Source organism: Lepidochelys kempii, chromosome 3, assembly GCF_965140285.1.
Source record: "Lepidochelys kempii isolate rLepKem1 chromosome 3, rLepKem1.hap1, whole genome shotgun sequence".
Taxonomy (NCBI): domain Eukaryota; kingdom Metazoa; phylum Chordata; order Testudines; family Cheloniidae; genus Lepidochelys; species Lepidochelys kempii.
Window position 1 is genome coordinate 151,803,525 of NC_136382.1, and position 18,413 is coordinate 151,821,937.

Consider the following 18,413-nt stretch of genomic DNA (forward strand, 5'->3'; position numbering starts at 1 on the left):
CTGGTCTTTATATGCCAGCCTGGGAAAGCACTATGTTTCGGTATCAGTTTCAGCTGAAACAGCAGTATTACCCACCCAGACACCTGGACCAGTCCAGGTACAAACACAGACAACTTATAAGGAGGCCTACTCCATCTACCTCTGTGGTCATTTTCATCCAGACAGCTGCAGGCTTCAAAGGAACTTGTTTGACTCCTCTGTCAAGGATAGCCTACTTGTCAGATCAGATCTCTGTTTCTCCTACTTCCTATGTGCGTAGCAGTCCATCACCTCAAACAAGTGGCTGCTAAGAACAATGGAAAGTGGATATACCCTGAAGTTTCTTTCTTTCCCCTCTTTGGCCCCCCTTCCCTGTCCCTTTTCAGGGACCTATAACCAACTCTGTACTAAGACAAGTGCAAACTCTTTATTCCTTGGGAGCTACAAAGGAATTGACCCCTCAGTACCAGGACAAGAGTTTCTACTCCCACTACTTCCTATAACCAAAACAAAACAAGTCTCAGGCCAATTCTAGACCTTCAGAACTTGAACAAATGCATCAAGAACCTGAGGTTTCTTGTGGTTTTCCTTGTACCTATTATCCCTTCATCAGAGCCAAGTGATTGGTATGCTGACTTTGATTTGTGAGATGCATATTTCCTTGTGGCAGTCTACCCAGGCCACAGAATATTCCTAAGGTGCATGATAGAAAGAGATCACTTCCAGTTCACAGTTCTACCCTTTGGCCTATCATTTGCATTGAGAGCTTTCACTAGATTCATGGTGATAGCAGCTTGTCTCCACTATTGGGATGTCCAAAGGTATCCGTACCTGGATGACTGGTTGCTATGGAGTTGTTCCTGTCAACAAGTGGAAGGAAGTATCTATTGGATGCTCTCTCTATTCCAATACCTAGGGCTGGAAGTGAACAAGAGACATTGATCCTCAAGCTCTCCAGAGATATAGAATTTATTGGGACAGTTCTGGGGATTTCAGCTCCAACCCAGGTTGTTTCTTCTTTGAGACCCCTGTGTGCCATTCAGAAGCAGTCCCCAAATCTCAGTGAGGAACTATCTCAGGCTCCTGGGACCTATGGTAGCATGGACTTGTGACCTCTCCCTCCCCTATTCCAGACTGCATCTCAGAGGCTTGCACACACAGCTCAGATCAGTTACTGCCCTCATATGCACTATCTGGACAAGCTAGTGTTTATTCCAGGCAAGGGGTTGGTGGATGAATCCTGGCATGTAGGGGAGTCCTGTTCTCACCAACTCTCCCCTCTATAATCAGATGATGGATGCTTCTACCACGAGGTGGGGAGTGCATTTGGGTGATCTGAAGGGTCATGGCTTGTGGTCTCTCATGAGGTCCAATTACACATAAATGTTCTTGAGTTACGTGCAATATCCAGAGTGTGTTAGTTTCTTCCACGCATACAGGACAGAATCAAATCAATCATCCTGGTGCTCTCTGACAATACCACAGTAGTGTTTTTATGTGTACAAACAGGAGGGTGCCATATCAGGCAACTTGTCTCAAGAGGCAATCAAGCTGTGGGTTTCTACGTATGGATATGGGTTTCTACATTGCTAACTCTCAAACCATCTCACCTGCCAGGAGTCCAGAATGCCCTAGCAGACTGCCTGAACAAGTCATTCAACTTGGATCACAAATGGTCTCTCCAGCTGGCTACTCTAAGATCAATTTTTCAAGTAGGGGTTGTTTCTACAGTAGATTTGTTTGCAACTCTCCAGAACCGAAAGTGTTCCTGATTCTGTTCAAGTATAGGTCACAGTCCCAAGTCCATCTCAGATGCATTCCTCTTCCCACTGGACAAGGATCTGCTGTACATGTAGACACCAGTGCCTCTAATCCCCATGGTTATTGTCAAGCTAAAGCAAGAACAAGGCAAAATTATCCTCATTGTTCCAGATTGGCCAAGGACATTGTGGTACTCCAATCTACACAAGCCATCCCTTCAAGAACCTACTTCTAATAAAAAAATCTGATATCCTAGAATCATGGGCAGGTGTTGCACCTGAATCCTCAGTCGCTGTAGCTCATGGCCTACTTCCTCAGCAATTAAACCCAGAGGAGGTGCACTGCTCAGTACCAGTTTAGAACGTCCTGCTCAATAGTAGGAAACCACCCAAGAGATCTACTTGCCTTAGTAATTGGAAGTTTCTTCTAACTGGGCAGCTAGTCATGGTGTGTCTCCTACACAATCTACAATTCAAAAGATTTTGGATTATTTGTTACACCTTAAAGGTCTGGCAGTCCTCTCCATCAAGGTACATCTGGCCGCAATACAGGCATAAAATGCTGAAATTGAGGGCAGGACTGTATCTCTAACCCTATGACTACCAGCTTCCTAAAAGCTCTAGAGAAGTTGCTCCCACCATCAGAGATCCTACTCCACTGTGGGTCTTGAATTTAGTACTGTCAATTCTTATGGGACCTCTGTTTGAGCCTTTAACCTCCTGCTTGTTGTTACACCTCTCAGCAAAGGCGGCCTTTTTAATAGCCATCTCCACTGCAAAGACAGTAGGGGAACAGTGTACCCTGACAACGAATCCTCCATTTATACAAGGACAAGGTGCAGCTTAGCTCACACACTAAGTTTCTTTCCAAAGTAGCATCTGATTTCCATCTCAATCAGTCAGTGTACTTATCTGTCATCTTTCACATGCTCACAAAGATGAACAGAAGCACCACACTTCGGATGTTCACCGAGCCTTGGCTTATTACTTGAATAAACCAAAGATCTTCCAGGTCTTTTCTAAACTTTTTTTACTTTGTGCAGAATGAATGAGAAGCCATCTTGTCACCAAATGGATCACCAGCTATGTTGTCATGTGCTACACTGTCAAGGGTACTGTGCTCTTAAGAAGCTGTTAGAGCAATCATCCCCAAACTTTTTACCTGTGCCCCCCCATTCCAGTCTGTGCCCCTTCTCCCACCTCCCCCAAGCTGGGGCTGGGAGGGGGGGGATGTGAACATGGGTAAGGGGGCCAAGGCTTGGTCCACAGCTGGGGACAGGAGCGGAGTCTTGGCTGAGGGCCAGGGCCCCGGCTGTGGAGTCAGCAGCCGGGGCCAGTGGCAGGGGCCAGGAGCAGAGCTGGGTGGCTCTCCTGCCCTCCATGGGTGCTGGCCCGGGACCCAGCTGAGCTCCCCGAACATTCATTGGCACCCTCTGGGGAGGGCAGTGCCCCCCAGTTTGGGGACCTCTGTGTTAGAGCATTCATCTAGAGCATGCACCACCTCCTCAGTGTTTGTGGGGAAAGATCCATATCGTGGACATCTGCAGAGCAGCGACATAGTCCTCAGACCACATATTAGCTAGATACTGTATAATTATTGAGGCATCAAGGGAAGATGTGAATGTGGGCAAAGTGGTCCTGCAACCCCTCTTCCAATTATACTCCTAGTCCCCACTCCATTGAAAATGGTTTAGGAGTCCCCTACAGTGTAACAGACATATACAATCACTTGAAGAGAAGAGTTACCTTTTTGTGACTATTGTTCTTTGAGATGTGTTCCATATATTCATTACCCAACCCACCTTCCTTCCCCAATGCTTTGGAATCTAATTTCTAAGATTCTGGTATAAAGGAACTGAAGGATGGGCTAGTCGGCTCCACCCTTTATCCCTTCAACTCGGAGGATGTGGGATGCCGGGGCACAGGGTTGGCCGCCCTGCAGGTACTGCTAAGGAAAACTCTCCTGCACATCCCTGTACATATGTACAGTGTAATGAACATATGGAACACATCTCAAAGAACAACACTTATGAAAAGGTGAGTAATCGTTTCTTTTCCTTTAACCTTATTCTTGGAAATGGCTGAAATCTTCTTAAATAGTCAGACACGCAAACACCCAGCCTGGAAAATTTCAGCCCAAACAAATTAAGGTGTGGCAAAGTTGTAAGCAACTGACAACTGGGCCTTTACAGTGTCTGCAACATTAATAATAGGTGGTGCTACCAGCCCTGCCTATAATAATTTTGTTTTGAAAGCTTCATAATTAGGATGTTAGAGTCTTGTCGTTTAATGGAAAAGTGTCAAGATACTGTCTTTTTGGAACTCCGTGAATATTGTAGAGAGAGAGATTAGTAATTTTTTTTTAAATTACAATAGCAAAGGCCAGGAGGAAGTGTGTGAGAGCTGGAGAGAAAACATTCTTGGCTGAGGGGATCTGGGTATGGAATGAATTTCCACAGGAGATTAGGTGAATCTAAAGTGTTGCCAGCTTTAGGAAATACTGCACAATTTTCCTCTTCCAAAACCATATCTACTGTAGCAAGAATGACATTCACAACATTGACACCCTCATCTACCCAAACACTCTGCCCACAGAAAAAAAACACCCAACACCCTGAAACAAACAGATAAATAAAAAAATAAAATGAAAATGTCATAGCCAAAGTAGAGATTTTACCCCCAAAAGAAGAGTCAGACTCCAAGAAGTCCACTAGGAATTTCAATATTGGTATTAATTTAATATGGAAGGTACTTAGATATTGCAGTAATAGGCAGACATATAAAACCCATAAATAGATAACATACAATTTAAAAAATTTCATTTACAAATCTATATGAAGTTATTCATGGTGAAAGTCTGAAATTTGGGAGCGGTGCTTACAGAAAGGGAAAGTAAGAGGACAGGAATACTAGTAGATACTGAGGAAGAGGGAAGCCATGTAGCTGTAAAAATGTACTGTTCAGTTTCTGAAGTTCTGATCAGAAAAAAGATGCAGAAAGTGTGACTGAGTGATTTTAGAAAGATAGATTACATACCAATAATCCTGATTACACGGTCCACTTTTTTATTCTCACAATTTTATCCTGAGTCTTGCGATTGTGTTCTATTTAAAGTCCCAGATACTGGAGACAAGTGATTACATGAGAATCTTAGCTTTAACTTAAAAAAAAAGTAGTAAAAGTTTCTAGACTTCATGGTTGCAGAGGAAAGCTTGAAAGTGTGACCCAAGTGCACACTGAAGACTCAAAAAATAGAAGGCAGATAAAAAGAACCCAAATCTCATTTTTTTTTAAATTAAGAAACTAATCTTTATACTGAATTATGGGTCCAACTGTAGGAAAACCTGTATCCAAGACCTGGCAATTCCCTGAAGAATTAAAAACAATTATTCTGATTGCGTTTCACTGTTAAGAAGTTTGTATACTGAAAGAACTGCCTGCAATATTTGCAGGAAGAGAGGTGCCGACCAAATAGCTTAGGCTTGTGGGGGAATCATTTCCAGAAACCGTCATCAGCCACATTTTCCTTTTCCATTGTAGGTCTTGCGCAGTCAGGTTCCTGGGGATGCTTCGATGAATTTAACAGAATTGAATTACCTGTTTTATCAGTTGCAGCACAACAAATTTATATTATTTTAACAGCAAGGAAAGAAAGGAAAAAGCAGTTCATATTTTCTGATGGAGATATTGTAGATTTAAATCCAGAGTTCGGAATTTTTCTTACAATGGTAAATATACGAATGGAAGAGTGTAATTTGGTAATCCTTGATAAGAGAAGACAAATTATACAAGTTAATAACATAGTAACTTGAAAACAATGCATATTGTTAATTACATTGTGGTATGTACATAGTACTGATTTTGCAAACAATAAGTATACAATTACTTACCACCACACTATCTCCTGAAAATGTTGTTTGAACTTTTTTTCAAAACAAAGCCCAGATATTTTTGCGTAAATGAATGCTGCTTCCTTCCGTATAATGAATCATGAATGTGAATTACCTATTAATGTAGTAATAGTTTTGTTCCTTATTTCATGATAGTGATGGCTAGTCCTCTAAAAAGATTGCCACAGATCTTGTGTGTGTGTGGGGGGGGATGGGGTGTCTTAATTTTTAATAGAATGCAATAAAATATTCTTGACGTGCTTCTCCATATATATTCTGCTTTTGGCATGCATACATCCCGAAGCACTCAAGATTGGAATAAGAAAAGGAGTACTTGTGGCACCTTAGAGACTAACCAATTTATTTGGAATAGTTCGTTGGGCCAGCAATGTCTGTTGGGCTGTGCATGTGTTTTGAGTGTCCTCATGACCCTTTCTTCTCCTCACACACACACACACACACACACACATACACACACAGCTGAGGGCATAAAGGTCAGAGTGGGGCCAAACAACCCTCAGCTATCTTTTACCTCCCATGGCTGCAAGATGGAACTGTAAGCCAGTGTTTCTTTGTCTTGTGCACATGCATACAGTAACTCCTCACTTAAAGTCGTCCTGGTTAACGTTGTTTCGTTGTTACATTGCTGATCAAGTAGGGAACATGCTCGTTTAAAGTAGTGCAATGCTCCCTTATAACTTGTTTGGCAGCCGCCTGCTTTGTCCACTGCTTGCAGAAAGAGCAGCCCGTTGCAGCTAGCTGGTGGGGGCTTGGAACCAGGGTGGACCGGCAGCCTCCCTATCAGCTCCCCGCTTCCCTAAGTTCCCTGTGCAGCAGCCACCCAGCAGGCTATCAATTGCCAGCAGTTCAGCTAACCCTCCTCCCACTGCCAAGTGCTGCTCCTGCCCTCTGCCTTGGAGCTGCTCCCCGAGCCTCCTGCTTGCTGTGCGGGGTGGGTGTGTGTGCGCTAATGTCAGGGTGTCCCCCTCCTCCTTGCTCCTGCACCCCGCTTACCCCATCTCCGTAGAGCAGGGGGTTATGCAACAGGACTCAGGGTGGAGGGAGCTTCCTGGCAGCAGCTGTGGTCTCAGCTTGCTGATTAACTTAACAAGGCAGTGTTCTTAAGAGTGGGTCAGCGTACTTAAAAGGAAAATCCGCATCTCTCTCTCTCTCTCTCTCTCTCTCTCTCCATTCCTGCTGCCTTCTAGAGTGTGAGGCTACATTAACAACGAGTTAGCCCTTGAGGGCTCAGCCAATTGCTAGTTCATCATTTAGCAGTAAGGCATCCCTTGGGAAATATCCCACCCTCTGACTTCATCACCTCAACCAAGCTTCACAATCATCATTGCTGTGTACAGTATTAAATTGTTTGTTTAAAACTTATACTTTGTGTGTGTGTGTGTGTGTGTGTGTGTGTGTGTGGTCTTTTGTCTGGCAAAAAATTTTTTTCCTGGAACCTAACCCCCCCCATATATGGGGAAATTGGATTCGCTTAACATTGTTTCGCTTAAAGTCGCATTTTTCAGGAACATAACTACAACATTAAGTGAGGAGTTACTGTATCTAAAACAAATTCATTGTATATAATTAACACTTTAGAATAGTTTTAGTAGTTTAGGATTACTATAGGTTTATTGGTTTCAGAGTAGCAGCCATGTTAGTCTGTATTCGCAAAAAGAAAAGGAGTACTTGTGGCACCTTAGAGACTCACAAATTTATTTGAGCATAAGCTTTTGTGAGCTGTTACAGGTAAATTTTTTCTGGTTACCTGCTACCAGGATTCAGCCTTTATGGATGAGCAAAACCTCAAATAATGCCTCTCATGTGAGGCAACTGTATCCCTCAGTGATGGTCATATAAGTTGTCCATTAGACTTTTTGAGAAAAAAGTTTTATGAGGCCTGCCTCTGATCCAGATATGCAGGATAAACCCATATCTGAGCAGTCTTCCTGAAATGCCCTGCAGCCAGCTTCTGGACTCCTGCTCCCATGAAACACACTCCTTGGCTGCTCCTGTTGTTAAGTATTCATCACTGAGTGTTAGTGGTAGGACACGGAATACTTCTTCTAAAGCACAAGGTCTCTAATAAAAGAGGCAGAGTTTGCCTCGTTCCTCCTTAGTCAAGGGTAGTAGAAGGCGTAAATTCAATCATTCAGACACTCATAAAGACTCTAGTTGCTGTACTTCAATATTAGCCATTGTCTCTGGCACAAGCTTCACAGCTCTCAATACTGACATCGGAGCTCACTCTAGAAGTACCAGCTATATTGTTATCATCATTGTCAGCAACTTCCACCCAGTGCTGTCATCCTCAAAATGTTGTTCACAGTACCAGCTGTCTTGACACTGAAATTCACAGTAGTGGGTGAATCTAGCAGTATCCACCCTTTCTGAGTCACCACTATTGTCTTTGGTACCAGATACAATCCTTGGTACTGACAAGCATTCTTCATCAGGCCCTGGAGCTCCTACCAAATCAGATCCTCCACTGGTAGAGAATTAGTACTTTTCCACATCTGCTTCAGACTGCAGTTGTGGGAGAGAGGTCTCTCACATATTCCCCAAGATCTTAATGCATCTCATAGAGATTCCAGAGCACAAGGCTACCCTAGTAGACACAGGAGATATAAGATGGACATCTTCTTTGGTATCCTACACCAGAGTCCCTCATTCATTTCACTTCTGGCTCCCATGCATGGCCATACTGGGCACCACAGGGTCTTCAACATGAAAACCCACCTCCTCTGTCCTTTCCAGGGCTAGATCTGCCTCCCCTTAGGGTTCAGCAACAACAATCCCAGATGTCAGTTGCGAATACTTAGCTATTACAAATTTCTGATGAGGAATTCCATCTGCCTACTGAACTCACCCTTGTTGCCATTTCATCATCATCACCTCATGAGGCTGTGGTCCCATCTACTCCATCACTTCCTGATGGCTGCAGGGCATTTCAAGACCTCCTTTGATGAAGGGCTGTGACATCAGAAAAAACATTTGATGTGGTGCACGACAAATCTCTCAAATTGTTAGCTACCATGCACTTCTCAATGCCAGCAACACTGGCTATGCTAATCAATGAAGGACGGTTAGAGACAACAGAGCTCTTGTTGAAGAACCCCCATCTATTCCACTGCCTTTGAAAAAGGAAGAGAACAGGTACCAGACACCATCATCAGGATTTCAGTATTTTTATACTAATCCACACCTAGATCTCTTGTCGTTACCACTGCCCAAGAGCAAGCAAGGCAATACCTAAGAAAAGGGAACTCAAGTGAATGGATCTCTTTGAAAGGAAAAACTACTCACCTGTCAGGCTCTAGCTTAGAATTGCCAACTACCAGGCACTCCTTTCCAAGTATGATTTCTTCAACAGGCACAAGGTATCAGACTTTACTGACTGGTTACAGCAGGAGTCTAGAGAGGAATTAAGTTCCTTGATCTCTGAGGTCTGATTGGGAGTACTGTGTGGCGGGATTCAGGGAGGGAGCACCACCTCCACCACCTGACTCATCTTAGTAGGCCACACAGCCTGTGGGTCAGTGTCAATATCTGCTGCAGCTGTGCCGATTTCTGCTCCCAGCAGCCTTCGTGCCCAGTGCTGGCTCTGCCCCCAGAGGCTTTGGCCTGTGTCTTCCCCCACCCTGAAAACCCGAGGGGGAAGGGACAGGTATTGTGTCTATTTTTGTCTTGGCTCGGGGTGGGGGCACAACCAAAAATTGTAACTTAAATGGGGGGGCTCAGCTCAAAAAGTTTGAAAACCGTTGCTCTAGGTATTAGAAGAGCATTGGGTTTTTACCTGGACTGTTCTAGGCCATTTATCTCAACTCTTTGTAACCATTTCAGATAGAGTAACAGGCCAAATGGTCTCCACCCAGAGGATCTCTACCTGGATTTCCAGCTTCATTAATTTATGTTACTAATTGGCCGATGTTACACCTCCAAATAGAGTGATGGTGCACTCAAACAGGTTGAGAGCAACTTCTGCAGCCATTCTGGCTAAGATTCCCATTCTGGATATTAGTAATGCAGTTACCTGGTCATAGAATCATAGAATATCAGGGTTGGAAGGGACCCCAGAAGGTCATCTAGTCCAACCCCCTGCTCAAAGCAGGACCAATTCCCAGTTAAATCATCCCAGCCAGGGCTTTGTCAAGCCTGACCTTAAAAACCTCTAAGGAAGGAGATTCTACCACCTCCCTAGGTAACGCATTCCAGTGTTTCACCACCCTCTTAGTGAAAAAGTTTTTCCTAATATCCAATCTAAACCTCCCCCCCTGCAACTTGAGACCATTACTCCTCGTTCTGTCATCTGCTACCATTGAGAACAGTCTAGAGCCATCCTCTTTGGAACCCCCTTTCAGGTAGTTGAAAGCAGCTATCAAATCCCCCCTCATTCTTCTCTTCTGCAGGCTAAACAATCCCAGCTCCCTCAGCCTCTCCTCATAACTCATGTGTTCCAGTCCCCTAATCATTTTTGTTGCCCTTCGCTGGACTCTCTCCAATTTATCCACATCCTTCTTGAAGTGTGGGGCCCAAAACTGGACACAGTACTCCAGATGAGGCCTCACCAATGTCGAATAGAGGGGAACGATCACGTCCCTCGATCTGCTCGCTATGCCCCTACTTATACATCCCAAAATGCCATTGGCCTTCTTGGCAACAAGGGCACACTGCTGACTCATATCCAGCTTCTCGTCCACTGTCACCCCTAGGTCCTTTTCCGCAGAACTGCTGCCTAGCCATTCGGTCCCTAGTCTGTAGCTGTGCATTGGGTTCTTCCGTCCCAAGTGCAGGACCCTGCACTTATCCTTATTGAACCTCATCAGATTTCTTTTGGCCCAATCCTCCAATTTGTCTAGGTCTTTCTGTATCCTATCCCTCCCCTCCAGCGTATCTACCACTCCTCCCAGTTTAGTATCATCTGCAAATTTGCTGAGAGTGCAATCCACACCATCCTCCAGATCATTTATGAAGATATTGAACAAAACTGGCCCCAGGACCGACCCTTGGGGTACTCCACTTGATACCGGCTGCCAACTAGATATGGAGCCATTGATCACTACCCGTTGAGCCCGACAATCTAGCCAGCTTTCTACCCACCTTGTAGTGCATTCATCCAGCCCATACTTCCTTAACTTGCTGACAAGAATACTGTGGGAGACCGTGTCAAAAGCTTTGCTAAAGTCAAGAAACAATACATCCACTGCTTTCCCTTCATCCACAGAACCAGTAATCTCATCATAAAAGGCGATTAGATTAGTCAGGCATGACCTTCCCTTGGTGAATCCATGCTGGCTGTTCCTGATCACTTTCCTCTCATGCAAGTGCTTCAGGATTGATTCTTTGAGGACCTGCTCCATGATTTTTCCAGGGACTGAGGTGAGGCTGACTGGCCTGTAGTTCCCAGGATCCTCCTTCTTCCCTTTTTTAAAGATTGGCACTACATTAGCCTTTTTCCAGTCATCCGGGACTTCCCCGGTTCGCCACGAGTTTTCAAAGATAATGGCCAATGGCTCTGCAATCACAGCCGCCAATTCCTTCAGCACTCTCGGATGCAACTCGTCCGGCCCCATGGACTTGTGCACGTCCAGCTTTTCTAAATAGTCCCTAACCACCTCTATCTCCACAGAGGGCTGGCCATCTCTTCCCCATTTTGTGATGCCCAGCGCAGCAGTCTGGGAGCTGACCTTGTTAGTGAAAACAGAGGCAAAAAAAGCATTGCTCTCTATGTTTGCCTCTGACTATGCCATCTCTCATCAATCAAGGGACAATGCCAGATTAGGCCAAGTTGTCCTTCAGTCCATGTTCCGGTAGTTCAAATTGCTTGTGGGTCACCTACAGTGGAATGGACACTTCCGATCACTCAAAGAAGGAAAAACGGTTCTTCTTTGAGTGCTTACTCATGTCCATTCCAATGTAGGTGTACACATGCACGTGCACCGTCGCCAGAAGTTTTTCCCTCAGTGGTGTCCATCGGGTCAGCTCCTGCACCCCCTGGAGTGGCACCCTCATGGCATGGTATATAGGGGCCTGCAGACCATCTCCCCCTTCAATTCCTTTTAACCGCCCATGACAGTCGCTGGAACATTACTGGTCTCTTGGTCATGCAAGTGCTTCCTTCAGTGGACTTTTGTAAATAGAAAATTGTATATAGTTATTACATTAGTTGGTAGTTAGAACAGTAGTTAACTGAGTTAGTATAGGTTTAGTTCCCCGCACACGGGGCTCACCTGCTCCGGCTCCAGGACATGCCTCTATCCCAAGGCTTTAAGCCATGTGCTCCGTGCCACAAACTGGTGCCGGGGAGTGACCCACATGACAGTTGCCTAAAGTGCCTCGGAGAGACACATTCAAGAGAGGTGCTGCATCTGTAAGAACTTTACACATAGGACCAAGAAGGAGAGGGACAACAGGTTAAAGTTCCTTCTGATTGAAGTGGCACTTCATCCCCATACAGAGCCACAAGGGGAATTGGCACTGACCGCCTCAGGGTTGGTTAGGAGCGCCCTGGCGTCCCTTGTCACAACTTTGCTTTTCCTCCTCTGCACCAAGGAAGGACACTGAAAAGTACTGCTGGCCCTGTTATTCTCCACCAGTGCACAAGAAGATGATCCCTGCACCAACTCCTCAGCACCGCTCACCATTGCTGGTGCTGAAGAAGAAACAGCATAAGATGAACCATGGGCACTTGCTGACCCGAAGGCCTGAGGGCCATAGGTGCTCAGAGAGGGTGTAACCCGCACCAGGCCACTATGATGCAGCAGTAGAGTGCAATATTTCGTTGACTCCAGTGCCAGGAAGGGCATCATTGAGTCCAATGCAAATGCTTTCCCCGCTGAGGGAGAGCCACTGGGGAAACTCAGCTCTGGCTTTACCATCAACACCAAAGGCATTCCACGCAGTGAGGGACTTACTCTTCTTCCCGATGCCACCATCTCCAGTGCAGCATGAACAATCAACAGCAACCCCAGCACCGAGAGAGGCTATGGCACCAAAGCAAGTGCGTACCAAGGGCAAGCCGGCTATGATGTAATGGCACAGCTCTTCCCCAAATGGCACCACTCCACCTCGTGGAACCGATACACTTCACGACATTGGTCTATGTCGCAGCAGTGCTCTACCCTGCGACACTGTTCTACTTCCCAGCACCGACCCACTTCGGCACCGCACTGCTCATTGCCCCCACACCTCTGCTCGTTGGTGCTGACTGGCACCGCACCACCGTGGTCACCCAGGAATGACTTTCCTGAATCAGAATCAGACTTTCCTGAATCCTGTGCCTCAAGGGGGAATAAACATAGTTGGGCTACAGACACCGAGTGTTAGACATGGTTTAAGAGGTTGACATCAACACCATAGCCACCAACTCAATGGCAAATACCTATGCCGTGGCCAATTTGGAACCCGTGGGCATTCCAACAGCTCCAAGGGCCCCATTCAGAACACGCATACTTGGCGACTTTTAAAGGGTGAGCTCCCCCACAGTCCCCCTCGGATCAGCAGTTCCCGGTGCCGAGGTCAGTGCAGAGGCTGGTGGTGATACACCTTCACGGGACCCATCTACAGAAGAGACGGTTCCAGGTCTGGTCCCTGTACCGGCTTCATCCTCCTCCTCCCAAGATGAGGCACTAGTGGGGGCTGCTGTGGTGCCCACCGAGGATGACTGTAGGGCACATCAGGAGCTTCTACACAGGATGGCCCAAAACTTGGGCATTCAGGCAGAAGTCGCTGAGGCTGCTCACTCCCTTGTGGACATATTGGCACCCTCAGGGCCGTCGTGAGTTGCCTTACTCCTGAATGGGGCTATTCTGGAGCTGATAAAGAATCTTTGGTAAACCCTTATGTTGATACAAGTAAGAGAACAGAGAGGCAGTATTTCGTTCCTCAAAAGGGTTGAGTTCCTATATACTCACCTGCCACTGGGCTCCTTGATTGTCTCTGTGGCGAATGAAAAAGAGAAGCAGGGACAGCAGGGGCCATCCCCAAAAGCCAAGGATGTAAAAAAATTGGATTTATTTGGAAGGAAAGTCTATTTCATGGGGGGCCTCCAGCTGAGGATAGCCAACCATCAGGCCCTCTTAGGCTGTGTCAAGGTTCCTTCCCCACTCCGAACTTCAGGGTACAGATGTGGGGACATGCATGAAAGACCCCCTAAGCTTATTCTTACCAGCTTAGGTTAAAATCTTCCCCAAGGTACAAACTTTGCCTTGTCCTTGAACAGTGTGCCACCACCGCCAAGCGTTTTAAACAAAGAACAGGGAAAGAGACCACCTGGAGACGTCTTCCCCCAAAATATCCCCCTCAAGCCCTACATCCCCTTTCCTGGGGAAGGCTTGATAATAATCCTCACAAATTGGTACAGGTGAACACAGACCCAAACCGTTGGATCTTAAGAACAATGAAAAATCAATCAGGTTCTTAAAAGAAGAATTTTAATTAAAGAAAAGGTAAAAGAATCACCTCTGTAAAATCAGGATGGTAAATACCTTACAGGGTAATCAGATTCAAAACATAGAGAATCCCTCTAGGCAAAACCTTAAGTTACAAAAAGACACAAAAAGAGAAATATACATTCCCTCCAGCATAGCTTATTTACAAGCCATTAAACAAAAGAAAATCTAACGCATTTTCTAGCTAGATTACTTACTAACTTTAAAGGAGTTGTAAGGCTCACATTCCTGATCTGTTCCCGGCAAAAGCATCACACAGACAGCCCAAACCCTTTGTTCCCCCCGCCTCCAGATTTGAAAGAATCTTGTCCCCTCGTTGGCCATTTTGGGTCAAGTGCCAGCGAGGTTACCTTAGCTTCTTAACCCTATACAGGTGAAAGGATTTTGCCTCTGGCCAGGAGGGATTTTATAGCACTGTATACAGAAAGGTGGTTATCCTTCCATTTATATTTATGGCAGGCTGCTATGGGTTTAATTCTGTGTCTGCCTTGGAAAAGTTCAAGGAGCTCCTGCCTCTAGAATTGAGGGGTGAGTTTGCAGCTTTATTGGAGGAGGGGAAAGCAGTAACCAAGGGATCCCTCAAGGTGGCTCTGGATGGGGCAGATGTGGCTGCCTGAGTCATGGCCTTGACGTTGGTGATGAAACAATGCTCCTGGTTACAGGCCTTGGGACTTCCATATGAGGTCCAGAAAACCATCCAGGACCTACCATTTGAAGGAGGCTCCCTCTTCTTTGGGCAAATGGCCTTTTGAGGGTACACCTGGGGATGGCGTACCAGGACGTTACCTGGATCATATCTTCCCTTCATTTGTGGACCGGGCACGGTCCCGCATTACCACTGACCATTGGGTGTTGTGCACAGTAGAAGTGGGATATATCCTAAAGTTCAGTTGTTCCCCTCCTTTCCACCCATCCTCTTCAGGGATCCTTCTCCCATGAGATTTCTGGCCCAGGAGGTGCAGTCATTTCTAAGGGCAGGAGCAGTGGAGGAGGTTCCTCCAGAGCTAAGGAGCAGAGGTTTTATTCCCATTATTTCCTGATCCCAAAGACCAACAGTGACCTAAGATCCATTTTGGATCTGTGTAACCTCAAGAGCTTCAAGTAAAAGCTTACATTGAACATGGTCTCATTGGCCTCGATTTATCCCCTCTTTGTATCCAGGGGACTGGTTTGCCACCCTCAACCTAAAGCACACATTTTCACACTGTGATATTCTGAGGACACAGGAATATCTACAGTTTGTGGTGGACCAAAACCGTTATCAGTTCAGTGCTACCCTTTGGCTTATCAGCAGCACCAAGTGCATGTCAGTTATGGTGGTCTTCCTGAGGAGTTGGGTGCAAGTATACCCCTACCTGGCTGAGTGGCTGATTAGAGGCCAGTCCAGGAACCAAGTCGAAACTCATGTAGAACTGATACAGTTAACCTTTCAAGACTTGGGGCTATTGATAAACAAGTAGAAATCGATATTTTCACCAACCCAAAGAATAGAATTAATTGGCACGGTCCTAGACTCCACCTGAGCCAGGGCCTTTCTTCTGGAGAGACACTTTCAAGCAATAGGGATGCTTATAGAAGAAGTGGCAGAACACCCCATTAGTACAGTAAGGACGTCCTTGAAGCTGCTGGGTCACATGGCGTCATGCACTTATGTGGTGCAGCACACAAGGCTGAAGCTAATGCCGCTCCAGTTATGGCTAGTATCAGTATACACATCAGGCCACCATCATCTGGACAGGGTGGTCTCCCTTCCCCCATCGATAATTTCAACGCTTCGATGTTGCAGGACCCAGAGAACGTGTGTGCGGTTGTTCCCATCTCAAGACCTGCTCCCATGCTGTCCCTAGTCATGGACGCTTCGAATGTGGGATAGGAAACCCATCTGGGGAGCCTCAGGACCAAGGCCTTTGGTCACAAGAAGAGCTGGCTTTGCACATCAGTGTGAGGGAGCTAAGGGTGGTGCACCTAGCCTGCCTGGCTCTCAGAATTTGTTAGTGGGAAACCAGGCAGCGATCCTCATGGACAACACAACACAACAGACTGACAGGCCCCCCGTTCGAGCCACTGGCAATCCTGCTTGTTAGGATATAGATATTGAGGTCTGCCTGTAAGGGCCTATACTCTAAGAATTTAGGTGTATTCTTTTCACTTGGCTAGTTATAGAGATATAAAAGAAAGAAAGAATCAAAATCACTGTCTGCCGGTGTAAGGGCCTTCTCTTACTGTGACAGGCTGAGGCCCTGTTCGTAGGCTAAGGCCTTTGGCTAAGCAACAGGCAGCCATAAACTGGGAAGCGATCGTCACATCCTCACATTCCAAACTAGCCACATTGAAAGAAGGTGCTATTGGGCTGTTAGGAATACAATCCTGTCCTGATAGTGCTTATCACCTCCATAGAAAGGGAAGTGCCTAGACAATGTAAAAGGAAACTTAGTTTGATAGCATCCTGTCTGGCAAGAACTCACTTATCAATAGCTGGGATGTGAAATCCTCACTTCTGTATTGTTTTGTCATTATAGTTCCCACTTTGCTATTGTTTGTCTGTATAATCTCTGTCTGGTTCTGTGATTGTTCCTGTCTGCTGTATAATTAATTTTGCTGGGTGTAAACTAATTAAGATGGTGGGATATAATTGGTTACATAATCATGTTACAATATGTTAGGATTGGTTAGTTAAATTTCAGGAAAATGGTTGGTTAAGGTATAGCTAAGCAGAACTCAAGTTTTACTATATAGTCTGCCATCAATCAGGGAGTGGGGGTGGGTGTGTGGGTGGGGGAAATGGGAACAGGGAATGGGGGTAAGGAAATTGGAATCATGTTTGGCTAAGGGCAGGAATGGGAACAGGGACACTGGTATAAGGCTCTGTGGTGTCAGAGCTGGGAAGGGGGACACTAAGGAAGGAAACTGGAATCATGCTTGCTGGAAGTTCACCCCAATAAACATTGAATTGTTTGCACCTTTGGACTTCGGGTATTGTTGCTCTCTGTTCATGTGAGAAGGACCAGGGAAGTAAGTGGGTGAAGGAATAAGCCCCCTAACACTGCTCATTACTTTATCTGTCATGGAAGGTGGCATTCTTGGTGGCTATCACCTCAGGTAGAAGGGTCTTGGAGATTCGGGCATTCACCTCTGAGCCATCATACACAGTCTTTTTCAAGGACAAGGTGCAGCTACGACCCCACCTGTCCTTTCTGCTAAAAGTGGTCTCTCAATTCCATAGCCATCGAGATATATTCCTTCCAGTCTTCTACCCAAAGGCCCATGCTAGCAGGGAGAAACAGTGCTCCATTCATGGGACATTTGATGGGCACTCGCCTTCTATTTAGAGAGGACCGAGCCCTTTAGGAAGACCATGGAACAGTTTGTGGTCATCGCAGAGAGAATTAAAGGCAACCCAGTCTCAACACAGAGAATCTGATTGTGAAATCCATACTTGCTATGAGTTGGTGGGGGCCCAGCTCCTAAACTGATGGCACACTCTACAAGGGTACAAGCGTCATCAGCCACGTTTGTGGCACAGGTCCCGAAACAGGACATCTGTAGGGCAGCGATATGGTCATTGGTACACACGTTCGTGACACATTATGCTATCACTCAGCAAGCCAGAGATGATGCGGGCTTTGGCAGAGCAGTAATCCAATCAGCATGTAAATGAACTCCAAGCCCTCCTCAAATGTAACTGCTTGGGAGTCACCTACATTGGAGTGTACATGAGCAACCACTCTAAGAAGAAAAAATTGTTACCTTTTGTGTAACTGTTCTTCGAGATGTGTTGCTCATGTCCATTCCAAAACCCCCCCACCTACCCCTCTGTCAGAGTTGCTGGCACTAAGGAACTGAAGGGATGGAGGATCAGCGGGTGCCACTCCAGGGTCACAGGAGCTGACCCGACGGATATCACTGAAGGAAAAACTTCTGGCGACGGTGCACACGTGTGCACACACTTACTTTGGAATGGACATGAGCAACACATTTTGAAGAACAACAGTTACAGAAAAGGTTAGAAACCGTTTTTACCTACCTTTCTGTAAATGTTCTTTGAGATGTGTTGCATATGTCCATGCCACAACCCACCCACTTCCCCTCTCTATCGGAGTGTTTTTGGTACTAACAACTGAGAAGGGACGGGGGCAGCGTAGCCCTTTATGCCTGCAGTGGTACAAGGTACCAGAAGGAGCTCAAGTTGCCCTGACAGGGACTGGTAAAGGAAAAATCTCCAACAATATGTGGTGGAATGGACGTGTGCAACGCATCTTGAAGATCAACAGTTACAGAAAGGTAGTTACCAGTTTTTTCTCTTTCAAGTTCTCAGGCAAAATTCTGTGACAACA

General features: G+C 45.9%; 1 protein-coding gene across 1 annotated transcript in view; it reads left to right on the forward strand.

The window, feature by feature from the left end:
• DNAH8 (dynein axonemal heavy chain 8) overlaps nt 1–18,413 on the forward strand; it is a 583,322-nt gene that overhangs the window by 347,616 nt on the left and 217,293 nt on the right. Inside the window, exon 45 of the mRNA XM_078852248.1 lies at nt 5,280–5,467. Coding sequence (XP_078708374.1) covers nt 5,280–5,467 — 188 coding nt within the window. The remainder of the gene's footprint in view (nt 1–5,279; nt 5,468–18,413) is intronic.